Below are 19,452 nucleotides of genomic sequence, written 5' to 3'. Positions count from 1 at the left end.
GCCCAGGAGGTGCAGTGTGAGCAGGTCAGGAGGGGGACCAGGGAAGAGTATTGTTTGCACTGGGCCCCCTTAGTAGATATTTTGGCAGGGGGGCCCAGTGCTGCCAAGTTACACCACTGACAGCTTGCCAGTGAAATGCCCAGCAATTCCAGAGGAGGTTGTCATACAATCCTGGGCTGTGCTTACTTTATGAAAACCCTGTAGCACAAGTGACCGATGTCAGTCCCAGTGTTGGAATCAGGAATTCTATCAAGGGGGGACAGTTGTCCCGGCCTAGTGGGTTTTTGGGGGTGCCCCCCTGCTGTCAGTAAGCTGCAAAAGTCAGAAGGGAGGGCGAGAGCTCAGGTGGCTGCATTTCTTTTCCTCTATACAAAATTCGGGGGGTTATGGAAGCACTCTACAGGCTAAATTAAAATATATTTTAGTATAATGGAAGTGCTACTTAAGATGCACTTCCCTGGTCCCCTGTCTCAGAAGTAATTCAGTGTAAAGTTTCTTTTACTCTCACAGCTTTCTGCACTCTCATTTGTCAAAGAAGGTTAAGTCCTGGTAAAACCACACAGGGATTAAGTATCTGAAGTTTGAACTTTCTCTCCAGCCCATGCAATCCCCATGCTGTTTTACTGGGACTTGAACTTTTTTGACAAATGTAGTGCCACTACATTCCTCTGATGAGTGGCTCCTGTATTTGTCACTCTAGCCTAGGTCCTCCAGTCAACCAGTTAGTTACCATGCATATGACCCCTTCTATTACTCAATCTACTTGCCCGTGTATGTTATTTATATTGAATGTTGTATAAATAAATTGAAACACTATAGGGCAGATTTATCAAAGGTCGAATGAAAAAAATTCAAATTTCGAGCTATTTTTTGTGTACTTCGACTACGGATTAGTCCAAATTCGATTTGAATTTGAAAATCCGAATATCGAAATTTATCATATACTGTCTCTTTAAAATTCGACCACGACCATTCGCCATCTAAAACCTGCCGAATTGCTGTTTTAGCCTATGGGGGAACTCCAGGAACCTATTTGGAGTTAATTGGTGGACTTTGAATAATCAAAGTTTTTTTTGGGGAAAAACTTTGAATCAAATTCAATCGAATACAATATTCCTTTGATTCGTACCTATTCGAACAAAAAAAAACTTTATTTCGGTTGGTCTTTTTGCATTTGAATTTCGAAGTTTTTTTCAATTCAAAGTTTGACCCTTGATAAATATGCCCTTTAACCCTTTAACCGCCAAGCACGTACGGCGTACGTGCTGGCGGTTCAGGGCTCAGGCTGCCAAGAACGTACCATGTACGTTCTCCTGCAGCTGAGCCCTACACTCTGCATCGGCGGCTTTTGCCGCCTCCGCAGAGTGTCAGAAGGGTTGACAGCCCCCTGGGCAACAAGGCTGGGGGGCTGTCGAGTCGGATCTGCGACACGATTGTCGCAGATCCGACTTCAAAGACGCAAATGCGCTGGAAAAAGCGCTGCTGCGTTATACTCACCTCTTCCTTCCTGAACAGCCGCCCACACACTTCCTGCTGCGCAGTAACTCTGCAGACACGCTGTTCTGGCTGCCTCCATCTGTTCCAGCGATCCTCCTGCTACAAAAACGGTAAGTGCACGTTTTTTTACCCACTTACCTGCATTTACACATACCTACAGTACATTTATACACTTACACAAACATTTTAGTAAAAATTTGTATTTTTTATTTTTAATTTTTTTATTTTAGCACACTTGGTCAATTTTGTACACTTATTTACACTTAATTACATGTATTTGCACACTTAGACAACTTTTATTAGTGCACAAATATGTATACACAAAAACTCACAAACAGGTTTTTTTTTTTTTTTTTACTTATTCATTGTACTGTTTGTTTTGCCTAAAAACATGTTATTTTGACAGCGTGACTATTGGATAATCGATTTCGGCCACTAATTACGCTGTCGGATCAATTATTTTGTTATTTCATTGATTTACGCTATTTTTGTGGTTTTATTGCAATTTTATCCCTGCATTATTGTTCCTTTTGAATCTTTAGTATTGTTTTGCTGTTTGGTGCTTTGGTATAGAAAGATTTATTTTACTTAGTTTGATTCGCCAGAATATATGCTTTCCAAAAATATATAGTTTTCTAGGGGTCTTTTTACATTTTGTGGGTCATACGGCACATAACGCACAGTTGGGGCTCTCTTTTCTGCAGCTTAGTTGGGCAGCGTGAAAATTCATATGCATGTTTTTCATTTGGGGTCCGTACACGCCACATACTTTGGTAAATCTTTGGATATTGGGCATCAAACTATTCAGTAGAACTCTGACGTCCATATTTAGGGTGATTTCTCTTTATATGTAAAACATTGTGTGTGATAAATGCGGCAAACTGCAACAATTTTAGGCGATTTTCAGAAATGTTGTAAAAACCTCTACGTTTAGAAAAGCTTTGCAGTTTGGTAGTTTGGTGTAGAAAGACGTCTTTATCTTTGGTGGATTCGTCAGAATGTGTACTTTCCAAAAACATATGGTTTTCGGGGGTTTTTGCTGTTAGGAGGGTCTTGAGGCACATAATATGAAGTCAATGGTCTATGTTAACAGAAGGCGAATCGGCAGCTGAGTAAATCATATGCACTATTTTCATTTGGGGTCCGCATATGCCAGCTGCCTTGGTATATCAATGCATATTGGGCATCAAACTGTTCAGTAGACCCTTGGCATCAATATTTATGGTGTTTTACAATTGTATGCAAAAAATTGGGTGAAATAAATGCGGCCAATTGCAATATTTTTAGGCAATTTCAAAAATGTAAAAACTGTTGCTTTTATCGCCAAATTTAGGAAAGGCTTGCGACTTGGTACTTTGGAGTACAAAGACATGCATACCCAATTTGGATTCGCGGGAATGTGTACTTTCCGAAAATATATGCTTTTCTGGGGTGAATGTGCATTTTTCTACCTTTGCTCCCCCCCAAAACTATGTTTATGTGTTGATTTTGCAGTACCTAAAATGACAGACCATATGGGGGTCTTCCTTTTGGGGGTCCTATATGCCACGTGCTTGGGTACACTATACATATTGGGCATCAAACTGTTCAGAGGACCCTAGGCTTTCATATTTGGGGTGATTTCTCTTGATACCTAAAAGTATGTGGCTAATATGATGCTGCAGGTTAGAAATTTTGAGGTGACTTTTGGAAATGTCACCAAAATCACCAAATTTGGGAATGGTTTGCGGCTTGGTACTTTGGAATACAAAGACATGCATACTCAATTTAGATTCGTGGGAATGTGTACTTTCCGAAAATATATGGTTTTCTTGGGTGAACTTACTTTTTTCTACATTTGCCCCCCTCAAAACAATGTAAATGTGTTGATTTTGCAGTATCTGAAATGACAGACCATATGGGGTTCTTCGTTTTGGGGCCCCTGTATGCCACGTGCTTGGGTACACCTATACATATTGGGTATCAAACTGTTCAGAGGACCCTAATCTTTCATATTTGGGGTGATTTCTCTTGATACCTAAAAGTATGTGGGTAATACGATGCTGCAGGGTAGATATTTTGAAGTCATTTTTGGAAATGTCCCCAAAATCACCAAATTTAGGAATGGTTTGCGGCTTGGTACTTTGGAGTACAAAGACATGCATACCCAATTTAGATCCGTGGGAATGTGTACTTTCCGAAAATATATGGTTTTCTGGGGTGAACTTACTTTTTTCTACATTTGCCCCCCTCAAAACAATGTAAATGTGTTGATTTTGCAGTACCTGAAATGACAGACCATATGGGGGTCTTCGTTTTGGGGCCCCTATACGCCACGTGCTTGGGTACACCTATACATATTGGGCATCAAACTGTTCAGAGGACCCCAGGCTTTCATATTTGGGGTGATTTGTCTTGATACCTAAAAGTATGTGGGTAATACGATGCTGCAGGGTCGAAATTTTGAAGTCATTTTTGGAAATGTCCCCAAAATCACCAAATTTAGGAATGGTTTGCGGCTTGGTACTTTGGCGTAGAAAGACATGCATACCCAATTTGGATTCGTGGGAATGTGTACTTTCCGAAAATATATGGTTTTCTGGGGTGAACTTACTTTTTTCTACCTTTGCCCCCCCCAAAACAATGTAAATGTGTTGATTTTGCAGTACCTGAAATGACAGAACATACAAGGGGGGGTCTTCATTTTAGGGCCCCTATATGCCACGTGCTTGGGTACACCTATACATATTGGGCATCAAACTGTTCAGAGGACCCTAGGCTTTCATATTTGGGGTGATTTGTCTTGATACCTAAAAGTATGTGGGTAATACAATGCTGCAGGGTACATATTTTGAGGTGATTTTTGGAAATGTCACCTACATCACCAAATTTAGGAATGATTTGCGGCTTGGTACTTTGGCGTAGAAAGACATGCATACCCAATTTGGATTCGTTGGAATGTGTACTTTCCGAAAATATATGGTTTTCTGGGGTGAACTTACTTTTTTCTACTTTTGCCCCCCCCCAAAACGATGTAAATGTGTTGATTTTGCAGTACCTGAAATGACAGACTATATGGGGGTCTTCCTTTTGGGGCCCCTGTATGCCACGTGCTTGGGTACACCTATACATATCGGGCATCAAACTGTTCAGAGGACCCTAGGCTTTCATATTTGGGGTGATTTGTCTTGATACCTAAAAGTATGTGGGTAATACGATGCTGCAGGGTAGATATTTTGAGGTGATTTTTGGAAACGTCACCTAAATCACCAAATTTAGGAATGATTTGCGGCTTGGTACTTTCGCGTAGAAAGACATGCATACCCAATTTAGATTCGTTGGAATGTGTACTTTCCGAAAATATATGGTTTTCTGGGGTGAACTTACTGTTTTCTACTTTTGCCCCCCCCAAAACGATGTAAATGTGTTGATTTTGCAGTACCTGAAATGACAGACTATATGGGGGTCTTCCTTTTGGGGCCCCTGTATGCCACGTGCTTGGGTACACCTATACATATCGGGCATCAAACTGTTCAGAGGACCCTAGGCTTTCATATTTGGGGTGATTTCTCTTGATACCTAAAAGTATGTGGGTAATACGATGCTGCAGGGTAGATATTTTGAGGTGATTTTTGGAAATGTCACCTAAATCACCAAATTTAGGAATGATTTGCGGCTTGGTACTTTGGCGTAGAAAGACATGCATACCCAATTTGAATTCGTGGGAATGTGTACTTTCCGAAAATATATGGTTTTCTGGGGTGAACTTACTGTTTTCTACTTTTGCCCCCCCAAAACGATGTAAATGTGTTGATTTTGCAGTACCTGAAATGACAGACTATATGGGGGTCTTCCTTTTGGGGCCCCTGTATGCCACGTGCTTGGGTACACCTATACATATCGGGCATCAAACTGTTCAGAGGACCCTAGGCTTTCATATTTGGGGTGATTTGTCTTGATACCTAAAAGTATGTGGGTAATACGATGCTGCAGGGTAGATATTTTGAGGTGATTTTTGGAAACGTCACCTAAATCACCAAATTTAGGAATGATTTGCGGCTTGGTACTTTCGCGTAGAAAGACATGCATACCCAATTTAGATTCGTTGGAATGTGTACTTTCCGAAAATATATGGTTTTCTGGGGTGAACTTACTGTTTTCTACTTTTGCCCCCCCCCAAAACGATGTAAATGTGTTGATTTTGCAGTAACTGAAATGACAGACTATATGGGGGTCTTCCTTTTGGGGCCCCTGTATGCCACGTGCTTGGGTACACCTATACATATTGGGCATCAAACTGTTCAGAGGACCCTAGGCTTTCATATTTGGGGTGATTTGTCTTGATACCTAAAAGTATGTGGGTAATACGATGCTGCAGGGTAGATATTTTGAGGTGATTTTTGGAAACGTCACCTAAATCACCAAATTTAGGAATGATTTGCGGCTTGGTACTTTCGCGTAGAAAGACATGCATACCCAATTTAGATTCGTTGGAATGTGTACTTTCCGAAAATATATGGTTTTCTGGGGTGAACTTACTTTTTTCTACTTTTGCCCCCCCCCCCAAAACGATGTAAATGTGTTGATTTTGCAGTACCTGAAATGACAGACTATATGGGGGTCTTCCTTTTGGGGCCCCTGTATGCCACGTGCTTGGGTACACCTATACATATCGGGCATCAAACTGTTCAGAGGACCCTAGGCTTTCATATTTGGGGTGATTTCTCTTGATACCTAAAAGTATGTGGGTAATACGATGCTGCAGGGTAGATATTTTGAGGTGATTTTTGGAAATGTCACCTAAATCACCAAATTTAGGAATGATTTGCGGCTTGGTACTTTGGCGTAGAAAGACATGCATACCCAATTTGAATTCGTGGGAATGTGTACTTTCCGAAAATATATGGTTTTCTGGGGTGAACTTACTGTTTTCTACTTTTGCCCCCCCAAAACGATGTAAATGTGTTGATTTTGCAGTACCTGAAATGACAGACTATATGGGGGTCTTCCTTTTGGGGCCCCTGTATGCCACGTGCTTGGGTACACCTATACATATCGGGCATCAAACTGTTCAGAGGACCCTAGGCTTTCATATTTGGGGTGATTTCTCTTGATACCTAAAAGTATGTGGGTAATACGATGCTGCAGGGTAGATATTTTGAGGTGATTTTTGGAAATGTCACCAAAATCACCAAATTTAGGAATGATTTGCGGCTTGGTACTTTGGCGTAGAAAGACATGCATACCCAATTTGGATTCAGGGGAATGTGTACTTTCCGAAAATATATGGTTTTCTGGGGTGAACGTACTTTTTTCTACCTTTGCCACCCCCCAAAACGATGTAAATGTGTTGATTTTGCAGTATCTGAAATGATAGAACAAACGGGTGGTCTTCCTTTTGGGGCCTCCTATGCCACGTGCTTGGGTACATCTATTCATATTGGGCATCAAACTGTTCAGTGGACCCAGAATTTTATATTTGGGGTGTTTTACATTGATACCTAATGATGTGTGGGACATATGTTGCTGTAGAGTGGAAGCTTTGAGGTCATTTTTCAAAAAATTCACCAATTTCTATAAAACATTATAACTTTAGGAAACAATTGCAACTTGGTGGTTTGGAGTACAAAGATATTTCTACCCATTTTTGATTCACCAGAATCTGTTCTTTCTAGTAATGGGTAGTTTTCTAGGGTAAACCTACTGTTAGCGGAATGTTTGGCCTTGAAATCAAAAGTATGCCGTTTGGGGAGTGTTGCTTTGGAAATTTGGTTGTGTACTGCTTGTAGATTTTGAGCTATACAAGTGAGAAATCTCCATAAAACTATATATATTTGGTATTGTCGCGTTCAGGAGACATAGACCTTTCTAAATCGGCTGTGTTCTCGTACATAAAATGAATGATGTTTCTGATATATGTGATTGTTCTTCGTGCAACATGATTTTTTTCATTTTTTTTGACACTTAGAATCCAATATTTTTTTAGAGAAGTAGAATTACACCAAAATTCTTGCATATTGTGAAAGTTCAGGTTGTCCTGAAAAAAACAATATATTGTTTTCCTGGGTTAACTAAAAGACCACCCCAGGAAAGGCCCTTAAAGTGAAAGAGTGCAAAATATCTAAAAACTGCTTGGCAGTAGATGTTCGCATCTAGGACAAAACGGCTGGCAGGGAAAGGGTTAATGTATTGAGTATGAGAGAGAAACCTTTAATCGTTCTTTGCACAATACAAAAAATTGTATATCAGGGTAACGTCTGGCAGTGGTACAATCTGGCACAGAGAGTAAGTCTATAAATGTTGCAGGTTGACTTGAGATTTTCTCACATCTTGAAAGAAAGAGGAAGTGTTTTTGCTCAGTGTAAAGGTCTATTTTGCTACTGTGATATCCGTTTTTATCATCAACCCATGAAGTACAGTAATAATCCCCATCATCCTCTGTTTGCACTGTGCGAATCACTAGGCTCCATCGTCGGCTGGATACATCATCTGTTACTGAGAACCTCTCAGAGATTCCAGGCCCTCTGCCCTGTGTGCTGCCTGTTCGATAGTGATACACCATCCGCAGAGCTTTGCTAATACTCCGCTGTAGCCAGATCACTCTGTATATGTCAAACTTATCACCAGAATTGATAGTGCAGGAAAGCTGAGTATCCTGCCCGGTTGAGGCAATAACAGTGTGAGGCTGAATAAGTGCAGGCTGAGAGGCTCCATCTGTAGAAGAGAGAATCATTTTTTGCAACAGACAATCATATAATATTCCCTACTTTCCTAAAGGCTAGCATTGCTACACTATGGTAAATTTTAATTACAAATTCATTAAAAAAAAGTTTTTTTGAACTAGATAACTCAATTTTATCTATTTTTAAGTTTGCAAGTTTCATTATTAAAGCTGCAAACTATGTTTTTACGGTACCAATCCGTTAAATAATCTGCTCTACACTTTCAGTGCAGTAGACTGGAGGCCCCCCTGCATTCTTTAAACAGTCCTGCAAACCCAGCAGTGGCCTTACACGAGCAGCAAGCCAGCAGCGCAGTTAAAACAGGTGCCCAAATCATTGTATAAAGGATCACAGGTCTCATAAGAGTGGCAGAATATAACCTCAATTTAAACATTTCATTGCTGAAACTGAAACTATTATGCAAATATGACCCATGGAGCTCACTGGCCTTGTTACAGTAAAAACACCATGGCTACAGCTCCTCCTACAGGATAGTTATGTAAAAGTATTTTATCTTTAAGGTCTCTTTCATAAAAGCATTTTACATACATTTTGTTTTAAATATCTTATTGCAGGGCTGTACAACTAAAGGCCAACAGTTCAAGTGTGGCCAAACTATTTATTATGGCTTCAAACCTGCCTACACAGGGTTACACAGACTTCTGTGCATGCCTTCCACAGTTAAAGGAAAACTATACCCCCAAAATGAATACTTAAGCAACAGATAGTTTATATCAAATTGAATGACATATTAAAGAATCTTACCAAACTGGAATATATATTTACATAAATATTGCTCTTTTACATCTCTTGCCTTGAACCACCATTTCGTGACTCTATCTGTGCTGCCTCAGAGATCACCTGACCAGAAATACTACAACTCTAACTGTAACAGGAAGAAGTGAGGAAGCAAAAGGCAGAACTCTGTCTGTTAATTGGCTCATGTGACCTTACATGTGGTTTGTATGTGTGAACAGTGAATCTTACGATCTCAGGGGGCGGCCCTTATTTTTTAAAATGGCAATTTTCTATTTATGATTACCCAATGGCACATACTACTAAAAAAGTATATTATTATGATAATGGTTCATTTACATGAAGCAGGGTTTTACACATGAGCTGTTTTACTCAGTATCTTTAAATAGAGACCTACATTGTTTGGGGGGTATAGTTTTCCTTTAAATATCTTCTTACTTTTAAATTGTATATAGACAGTGTTGGACTGGGACTCCAGGGACCCACCCAAAAACCTTAGACCAGGGGCCCACTCTCAGTACTATTAGAATTCCTCTCCTCACTCAACCTCTATTCTCCTAGTCTCTTTTCTTTACATCCTATAATCGATTATTCCATCTATCTAAGCCTCTTTTTCTCATAGAAATAGTAAATGACCATGAAATAGGCCAAATGTTTAGCAGCACAAGGGCCCACTGACACCTGGGCCCACCGGGAGTTTTCCTGGTATCCCTGTGGGCCAGTCCGACACTGTATATAGATTTTTTATCCATTACAGCTAGTGGTGTATAAGTGCCTGCTCTCTGAGTTCTAATCTGGAACTGTAAAACAGATGCAGCTTATAATAAGGCTCACTCTTCATACTGTAAAGCAAGAAATAAAAGTTAATAATGACGTTTTTATTGAAACTATTTAAAATTTGCTATTACAGCTGCAAGATGGCAGTATATTCTGGAATACTGTATACAAAAACATCTATCCTTTACTGCTGGAAAGTAATAATGACAAATAAAGGGACACTGTCATGGGAAAATGTGTTTTTTTTCCAAAATGCATCAGGTAATAGTGCTGCTTCGGCAGAATTCTGCACTAAAATTCATTTTTCAAAAGAAAAAAAAATGTTTTTTTATATTTAATTTTGAAATCTGACATGGGGCTGGACATATTGTCAGTTTTCCAGGTGCCTACAGTCATGTGATTGGGCTCTGATAAACTTCAGTCCCTCTTTACTACTGTACTGCAAGTTTGAGTGATATCACACTCCTCCCTTCCCCCTAGCAGCCCATCAGAAGAACAATGGGAAGGTAACCAGATGAAAGCTCCCTGGTTGATATAAGTACAGCAATCAATAGTAAAAACCCATGTCTCACTGTGACCCCATTCAGTTACACTGAGTAGGAGAAACAATAGCCTGTCAGAAAGCAATTTCAAAGTGCAGCACTGGCTTTTTCTGAAAGCACATGACCAGGCAAAATGACCTGAGATGGCTGCCTACACACTAATATTACAACTAAAAAAAAAGTCACTTGTTTGATTAGGAATGAAATTGTATATGGTAGAGTGAATTATTTGCAGTGTACAGTGTAATTTAGAAATAAAAACGACACCATAAAAATAATGACAGAATCTCTTTAATATGAGGGAGAGATCTATTTTTGGATGGACAGATATACTGATATGGGAGGGTGGCCAAACCCTCAGGCCATTTGGTCAGATGCTACAAGATAGAACCAAGGTCTGCCCACATTAAGGGTACTAGAAGATGCACATAACTTATGCTGAACTGCTGGTTTTAAACTGGAAAACGTGTCTACCACCTCCATAGGTTTACCTGCTAGCCTGCTCTAAAGTTTAGCTGGGGGTGTTGCTAGTGTAAAAATCACGAATAAGCTTCCTTGCACAAACTACAAACTTTATGGTTCATAAATTACATTTTTTGGGGTACCAGATCCTTGACCAGTCTAAAAATGGGTGATACGATGCCTATTGTTAGCTATGGAACTTTCCTCCTATTATACTGTAAAATATGTAATGATAATCTGGCCAACATGATAAAAAGGTCCAATTTATTTATTGATTGATGGATATACAGTAGAAAGTCATGCTGTATTTATATCATTAATGCAATATATTGATACATTATATGTTTTGTCTTGGTCCTTCACAGCTGTATTCATGTATCAGATGAATACATTTGACATTCCTTGTTTTGAGACTGTACAAAATCTTTATTCATTCATTCAAATTATTTTATTTGCTCAGTGACACAGGGGAAGTAAGTGTCTTAGTACAGATTTAGGTTTATGTATTACTTCCTTGTTGTATCTCAGCTCTGTGCTAAATGTTCCACTGTTCCACAAGTCACAATAATATCTTGCATCATCCTCAGGCTGGATGTGAGAGATTACTAATTCCCAGAGATTTCTGGATATGTCTGGAGTTACAGAGAATCTCTCAGGGATCCCAGCTCCTCTCTGCTGATCACTGTTAGTAAAATAACGATAGACAAAATGGGGCACATTTCCTAATGTCTGCTGGTAGAACCGGATGCTATAGCTACTGATACTTGTCCCTTCAGTCAGTTCACAGGACATTCTGGCCTGCTTTCCCTGTGACATTGATACCGAGTGTGGCTGGATCAGCTGCTGAGCTCTTGAACCTACAAAGTAAAACCACATGGAATTAAATGCTGGATTAAACCTTTCAGCTGCAAAGACATTATGGCACACAATATTACATACATGCAAAGATGGAGAGGATTGTAAGCAAGAAGGCAGGTCGGGACATAGTGACAAAACACACAAGCCTACCCAGTGACAGAAGTCTCATCAACCCACACCTGTCCATTTATTTTCCACAGAGCTGGGTTCAACTCCCTTCATGCAAAACAACTTCCCTTGCACAGAACATTTGTTCTACAAGTCGCATAGGCACTGATGTGAAAAAGTGTCTCCTGGGAAGGAATGCATTCAGTGGAATTAACCATATTTTTTTCATAAGACTTGTTATCCTTACCTGTTTGACCATGTAATCAATACTTACTGTATATATACACCTATATGCTTATACTTATACTGTGCACTTATATATGCACAACCTGTTATTCTGAAATCTCTGTATTACAAAAAGACCATAGACTCAGTTTTATCCAAAAAATCCTTTTTCTCTGTAATACTAAAACAGTACCTTGTATTTGTTCCAAACTAAGATATGATTAATCCTTACTGGAAGCAAAACCAGTCTATAGGGTTTATTAAATGTTTATTTTATTTAATGTTTTTCTCTGTTCTCTATGATCAATTGAATGAGTATTAGTGATGGGCGAATTTGCGCCGTTTCGCTTCGCCGAAAAATTTGCGAATTTCGCGCGAAATTCGCAAAACGGCGCCGGCGTCTCGTTTTTGACGCCGGCGCCCCTTTTTGACGCCGGCGCCCCTTTTTTCGAAAAAAAATGTTTGGACGCCGGCGAATTTTTACCGTGAATTTTCGCGGGCGTTTCGCGAATCGCGCAAATTCGCCGCGAATTCGCGCCTGGCGAATAAATTCGCCCATCACTAATGAGTATGTGTGGTATTGTCAGCATGGACTGTGGGAGTCTAGGAGCCAGGTTTTGCATTATTTTCTAGATACAAATATGAATAGGGACCTAGCTTTCAGGTATCTTCCACTTGGGGCTTGTTCAAAGTATGGGTCTAAATTGGTTTTCTAGATATTCTCATTTTGAGTTTTTACCACAATCCAGTTTATTTGTGTTACACCACAAATTCGAATTCTAGTTTACGAAACTCAAATTTTGGAGATTTTAATGCAAAAAACTTGAATGCAAGAATTCATCATCTAAAAGTGTGTGACTTTGTGTACAAGTTATCCCAGTAAAATTTAAAGCATTTTTTTCAATTACATTTTTTCAAGTCTTTGACTCTTGAGTAGCAATCTCCATATATTTGTAAATGCTAGTTTGTTGTATGATTGACCTGTGATTTATTTTAGGCCTGTGTTCGGCTACCTAGACCTCAGCGTACCTGAAATGCCAAGACATGTTTAAAATCTCAGTCTACCAATGGCCAGCACCCACCACTTCATTGTATTATATATTTAGGTTTCCTGTGCTCACTACTAATGATGACTAATGGACTATGATTATGTGTGGAAACAAACAAAACGCATAAGGTGTTTTTGTTACCTGATGTGAAATAAAGCTTTTTTCTTTTACTACACACCTCATCCTTGGAATCTCTGGAGCGTGCGTCCAATATGGATTGCTGAACTACTTCTCCCCAAGCCAAGGGTTCAGGCGTAGCACCCGGACCACCAATGGAGAGCAGTGAGTGACCCTGTTTTAACTGTGATTAAGATAAAGGAAGCGGCAGGTTCGGGGTAGTCGCACCCAAACCACATTCTTAAGTTGGTGAGCATCTTATTATATTAATCACTCAATAGAAACTGCATAACATAGATGCTGAAGGAACCTAAAATATAAGTTGGTAGCAATTGTATTCATTTGGCATTAGTTTCTCCTGTGCTCACTACTAATACTTAGATATTGTAAAAACAGTATAAAAATAAAAAAAAAATGGAAAGCAATTGGAAAAAGTATTTATTTCTGGTGAACAATCTGAAAATAACTCAACTGAAAACGTGTTTGGAAGGTGAACAACCCCTTTAAGAACTTATTGTCAAATGTTTGGGAATCTTCCTTAGAAAATTTGTGAAGTAAATGAATCACTGAAATGTATACAGTAGATCTGTGCAATTTTAAAACCATTTTAAATAATCTTCAGCCATAGACATTAGCCATATATGTTAAGGCATAATGGGGCTAAGTAAAAGATTTAAAGAAGGAAAAAATAAAAGTGGTGGGTATTTAAGGGTGAAGACACATGGGGTGAAGGGTGAACACACACAAGTAGCTGCTACTAGTAGCTCTAAGTATCTAATTGGCACTCAGGTTCCTTAGTGGTGATGTTTTTTGCACTTTTATATCATGTCTTTCAAGTAGCACTGTAGCCTCAGGTTTTTTTCACAGATACAGATGAAGCCACTTTGGTTTGTGTGTTTAACACAGAATATCTAAACACATTTAACCTATTCATTCCATTTAACACAGAAAATTGCATCACAGCATCCCATCTAATTAAAGCATTCACCATGGTGAACAATGGAGCTTTGGTATGCTAATGAAAAGGCTAAATGCATTAAATGAGTTAAAATGACTTTAGATAACACAATATCTTCAGTTAATCCTGAGTCATGATGCATTTAACACACAAATCCAAGTGACTTCATCTGTACCTGCGAAGTATGAACGGAAAACGAGATTCAAAAAGTAGAAGTAAGAAAAGAAAATTGACTTGTATTTTGTAGACACATTTTTCTTGGTGGAGTTTTTTTTGCATTTTTGCACGATGTCCCTCAAGTCGCATTGTAGCCGCAGGTTGTTGCACAGAGACTTGCCTGTGTTGAGCAGTACTGTATTCATAAGGGCACGGTCACATTACATATCCAATGTATCTTTCCTCCTTGCAATGAGATGCTTTCCCACTGTAAGAAATTGTCATCTTGGTTTTGATATAATTTTCTTGTATCTATTCAAATGCTCATGGCAATTGTGTTATACCCAGAGTATATGGTAATATATCCTTAATAGGGAACCAGTTGTCAAGGAAACTTACATTCCAAGTCATGCCCTTACCAAAATTATGGAAGGAAAGAGGCTGTATGTTGCTACTAGAGCTATATCAATAATTTATGTATGTGGGAAACTCGCTGAACTGGATAGTTGGAGGTTTTTATCTTCCCATTTTATCAGTTGGGAGCTGTGGGGGCAGGTATCACAAATCAGGATAAAAGAACACTGGACATCTGCCTGGGGGAGATGATTATGATGATGATGACCATGTTTTGAAGTCTACAATGAGTCAATGAAATCACCTTTGTATTTATTAAAATGGATCAGTGTGCTACAGCGATTTTGGACTTTATGCAGATTACTGGCTAATACATAAGATAGTCTTAAGAAGGGGTTGAATGGCTTTTTAGCAAGTGAGGGAATACAGGGTTATGGAAGATAGCTCATAGTATCATAAGCTGATCAAGGGACTGGTCCAGTTGCCATTTTGCAGCCAGGAAGAAAATTTTCCCCCTCTGAGGCAAACTGGAGAGGCTTCAGATGGGTTTTTTTTGCCTTCCTCTGGATCAACTGGTAGTTAGGCAGGTTAAAAAAAGTTAAAAGGTTGAACTTGATGGACGTGTGTCTTTTTTCAACCAAACTTACTATGTTACTATGTATGTTACTCTGAACCTGAACAGGGAGTCTTATATGCTGTTTAGCACCTGAAAAGGCTGACTGAGCAACAGGTAGAACACTCGACTCCTGTGAGGGGGAGATGAAAACAGAAGCAGACTGGGACAGATGACAGAGCAGATTGGTGTGAAGATGGGAGCAGGAGCCATCAGATGACCAGAAACTATGATGGGCCTGGTGGTAACAATGTAGACCATATAAAACATCTGGAATGGTAAATATTGTAAATACTGTGTTAGTTCAAGTGTAATCATTTACAGTATGTGTAACAATCCATTGATTTATTATGCAATATATGAACTTTAATATACAGTTATTCGTGTGCATTCTGTATCTGCTTGCTTGAAAGAACCATAACCCTAGTAAGAGGTGTGAGATATATTATTATTAATATATTATAATCTTGCACTAAAACAGAAAACACGGGTGATGAAAGATTAAAGCGGAGCTCACCCTTCCTTGTGGCGTCTCGGCCGCAGCTCTCGCGATTTTCCGGCAACTCCAAGCCGGCATCTGCAGTACAAAATCTGTGTATCGCTGTTCAGCGCTGGCCCGTCCACATCAAGACTCGCCACACTTCATTTTTGAAAAAGCGGCTTTATTCAGATTGCAAAGAGTGATAACAGGCAGTGGGTAAGTGGTGCGAAAAAATGAAGTGTGGCGAGTCTTGATGTGGACGGGCCAGCGCTGAACAGCGATACACAGATTTTATAATCTTGCACTACCCCACTGATGAAATGATCACCTTTATGAGACTTCCCTCTCCTCTCAGCCAGCAGTAGAATGCATATGATTTTTTGTGATATTGGAACAGCCCCACAACAAATTATTTTCAGGTTTTTCTCCTAGAAAATCTAGAGTTGTCATTCTTGCTTCTTACAGACAGTCTCTATAAAAAAGAAAGAAGGAAGTTAATGTCTCTGTTGTGCATTACTGTGTATCACTGTGAGAGCACTACCAGTCCATAGAGCACAGTAATATGTACCATCATCCTCTGCCTGGGCTCTGCTGATGGACAGAACGGCTTTCCCCCCAGTTATGGCACCAGTGAATCGTTCTGAGGTCCATGAGGGTCTATAGTTCTGATTGCCAGTACCAGAACTACCAATTACAAGCTTAGGGATACTGCCAGTTGTCTGGTAAACCCAGGCTGGGTAGTTACCACCAGTTACTGAGCCTCCAGTCCAACTGCAGGAAAGACCAACACTTCCACCAGGGAGAACTGACACTGCAGAGTCCTGAGTCACAACATTCTGAGAGTCAGAACCTGAAATGAGATGGTGAAATTATTATAAAAGATAGAAATGTGTAACATCCTTGTTGAGTCCCAGATATACATTTCCATAGCTTACATGAGCTAAAAGATATCAGAAGAAGGAGTATGAGTGTGCTGGACATTGTACACAGATAAAGGCAGATCTACAGAGAATACAGAGGGCTAAAATCACAGAGGTTTTCTTAAATGCTGATAGAATTGTCCTTTTTTCCTGTATGCAAATCATCTGTAAATGTGGGTGCTGATCATGAAGCTTTGCCCATAGGCCAGAATGTTTTTGTTTTGGCAGTGAGATAAAAATTACCAATTAAAATAGGAAGTACTACTTTGAATAGTAACTATTAGACTTTTTTATGAGATTAGTCCTCCTAAGCCTCATAACCCTCCTAAGCTCCAAAAGACATCTAGTGGCAAAAACAGAAATCTACATATTTTAAAACTTGCTGTTTTCCATGACTTATTTTGTAAATACAGTGCACTTGTTTTAATGGGGGGAAAAGCAAATATTTTAATGAGACTATGAGGGCAGGATGTGTCTATGGAGTACAAGTCTTCATCAGAAAACCCACAGTTCCTCCTGTATGATTCTAAACCAGTGCAACATTGAAAGGCTCCTGAGTAATACTGGACCATTATTTTGGCAGTAACTTATTATTCTTTATTATTATTAGCGCCTATGTTTAAGTGTTTGTAACATGAAACGCGTAAGGCGGAGGACATAATAAATCTTTTCTACTTGATTTCTACAACTTGTTGGAAGATTGCCTTTATTTGAGTGCTTGCCACTGCCACAGATTTATTCACGGTTGTCCGTTCCCTATGCTGAGGGCTCAGAGAGGTGCACCTGGGCCACTTCCTATATGTGGTGAGTAAATACTCCACTCCATGAAAACCCCTTCTTTGTTTTATTACATTATTATGGGCCTCCACCATGCCCCCACACCCCCCTACAGGGGAAGCCGTCATCAACCCTTCCCCGAGCGTGCATAAATGAAGTCCTTACAGTCTGCCATAAGGCCTTCGTCAGTGATGCTTCACTCCACTTTTTACATAGCATGATAGGTAGACCCCTTGGTCTCCCCCCAGACAGTAGCGTAACTTGATAGCTTTGGGCCCCTTGCCAAAAAATCTACTGAGGAGGCCCAGTGTAAATAGTCCTCTTCCCCTGGCAACTCCCTACCTACTCTCGCCACACCTCCCAGTCTGGCACTGCAATGCTATTTTAAAGGTAAAATAAGGGTTGGGGGGACTGTAATGCAGCAGACCGGGCCCCACCATGGGCCATGGGGTCTGCTGTATAAGTAGTCATCCCAGTGCCCCCAGACACATCCACCCATCCATCCATCCACTTTCCCTCAAACCCCTGCCACTTTTGTGAGTCCACAATGAGGGAACCTTTGTGATGCCCGGCTCTTGAGCTTACAGGCCTTCCTACACTGGCACTGGTTATCAGGGCCACCATTAGAAATCACGGGGCCCCATACAACAAAATTTTTGGGGCCCCCTGGGCCCTGCCCACACTGACGACCAAGCTCCACCCCATATGCCGCCCACTCCACACCGCAGTTAAAAGACCACACAGACATCAGCGCTAAAAAAGTAACCCCCCCCACACAAGTTATAAAAAGCTATTGATGGTCAGGGCCCCCTTATAAAAAATTGGGGCCCCAAAAAAAAAATGTAAAAAAAAAATGTTTTTTTAAAAAAACATTGGTGGCAGGGGCCCCCTTTATAAGTTAAAAAAAACTTGGAGCCACAACATAAAAAAATGTAAAAAAAAACTGAAAAAAATTATTGGTGGCAGGGGCCCCCTTATAAGTTAAAAACAAATTGGGGCCCCAAAAAAAAAGTTTTATAAAAAAAAGTTTTTGGAAAAAAAAAAAAAGTTTCAGGACTTCGGCTGTTTTCGTGACTTCGGGTCTTTTCAGCGCTTCGTGACTTCGGGTCTTTTCAGTGCTTCGGGACTTCGGCGTTTTCGTCGACTTCGGGTCTTATCGGCTTATGCTTTTCGGCACTTCCGCATTCGGCAACGCAGAAGGAGGACGTACGGCTCAGGCGCTCTTAAGGGGGGCCCGGATCTTCAGAAAATGCAGCGCTGCCGGGCCCCCCTTCATGCCCGTGCCCGGTACGCTTGTCCCCTCTGTCCCCCCCTGATGGCGGCCCTGCTGGTTATCGTGGTGCTATTTTGCTGTCAGGTTTGCACCTGTTTGGATGATGCAATTTGCCCTGTAATGGTGGAAGGTGGTTAGTAGGTGCAGCCATTTTCTTTTGGAGACACCTTCAAGCCATGATTCTATTGCTTTTCTACTGGATTAGCACTTTGAGTGCTTCAAACCAGAATTTTGGCAAGGAATGACTCTTTCTTAACTATTCACCATCTAGTAGTCATATCTCCATGAAACTATTTAACAAATATTTTTATGAAACAAATGTATTTGTTTTGTCAGCCAGAGGCCCTTTAATCTTGCTGTATCTCTTGTGGCAGTAAAAACCCATTGCATTTTAAGATGGCCATACACGGGCAGATATGGGTCCTTTAGACCGATTAGGCTGCTTATCTGCCTGTGTATGGGGGCTTCCAACGGGTCTCCCTGATTGACATCTGGGCAGACCATCTAGATATCAATCAGGCAGGTTTGAATTTTACTGCTATTGAGAATGTGGTCCTACAACCCGCCCATTGCCCATTGCCATAGTTATAATCTGATTGTTTGGCCCCAAAGGTTGAACTAGCAGGTTAAATATCAGTTAGGCAGGTTAAAATAGAATTAAAAGGTTGAACTTCACGGATGTGTGTCTTTTTTTCAACTTAACTTGCTATGATGTATGACTTTGTATCCCTCAGTGCCTGTGCACTATATTATAACTTGTTTGTTATATTAACAGGCAGTCAATCATGGTATTATACATTCAGTTACTGGGATGTAATGAAATCACCT

The 19,452-nt window shown here is 40.2% G+C and overlaps 2 protein-coding genes across 4 annotated transcripts in view; both read right to left on the bottom strand.

Annotated features, from left to right (window-relative positions):
* XB5865341.S (uncharacterized XB5865341 S homeolog) overlaps positions 1-19,452 on the bottom strand; it is a 250,518-nt gene that overhangs the window by 196,523 nt on the left and 34,543 nt on the right. The gene's annotated exons all lie outside the window — the stretch shown is intronic.
* LOC108705958 (immunoglobulin lambda variable 5-39) overlaps positions 1-19,452 on the bottom strand; it is a 218,055-nt gene that overhangs the window by 190,248 nt on the left and 8,355 nt on the right. Inside the window, exons 1-2 of one of the 3 annotated variants that reach the window (XM_041566843.1) lie at positions 16,590-16,698; positions 16,189-16,504 (exon numbers count right to left, since the gene is read on the bottom strand). The exons of 1 other annotated variant lie outside the window; for it this stretch is intronic. In XM_041566843.1, coding sequence (XP_041422777.1) covers positions 16,189-16,504; positions 16,590-16,635 — 362 coding nt within the window. In that variant the 5' untranslated portion in view covers positions 16,636-16,698. Of the gene's footprint in view, positions 1-7,863; positions 8,191-8,489; positions 8,554-16,188; positions 16,505-16,589; positions 16,699-19,452 lie in introns of those variants that run through there. One more of the 3 variants, XM_041566801.1, reaches the window with a different exon arrangement.

The sequence above is a fragment of the Xenopus laevis genome, chromosome 1L (genome assembly GCF_017654675.1).
Source record: "Xenopus laevis strain J_2021 chromosome 1L, Xenopus_laevis_v10.1, whole genome shotgun sequence".
In the NCBI taxonomy this organism is placed as follows: Eukaryota; Metazoa; Chordata; class Amphibia; order Anura; family Pipidae; genus Xenopus; species Xenopus laevis.
This window is presented reverse-complemented; position numbering and strand designations above follow the sequence as displayed.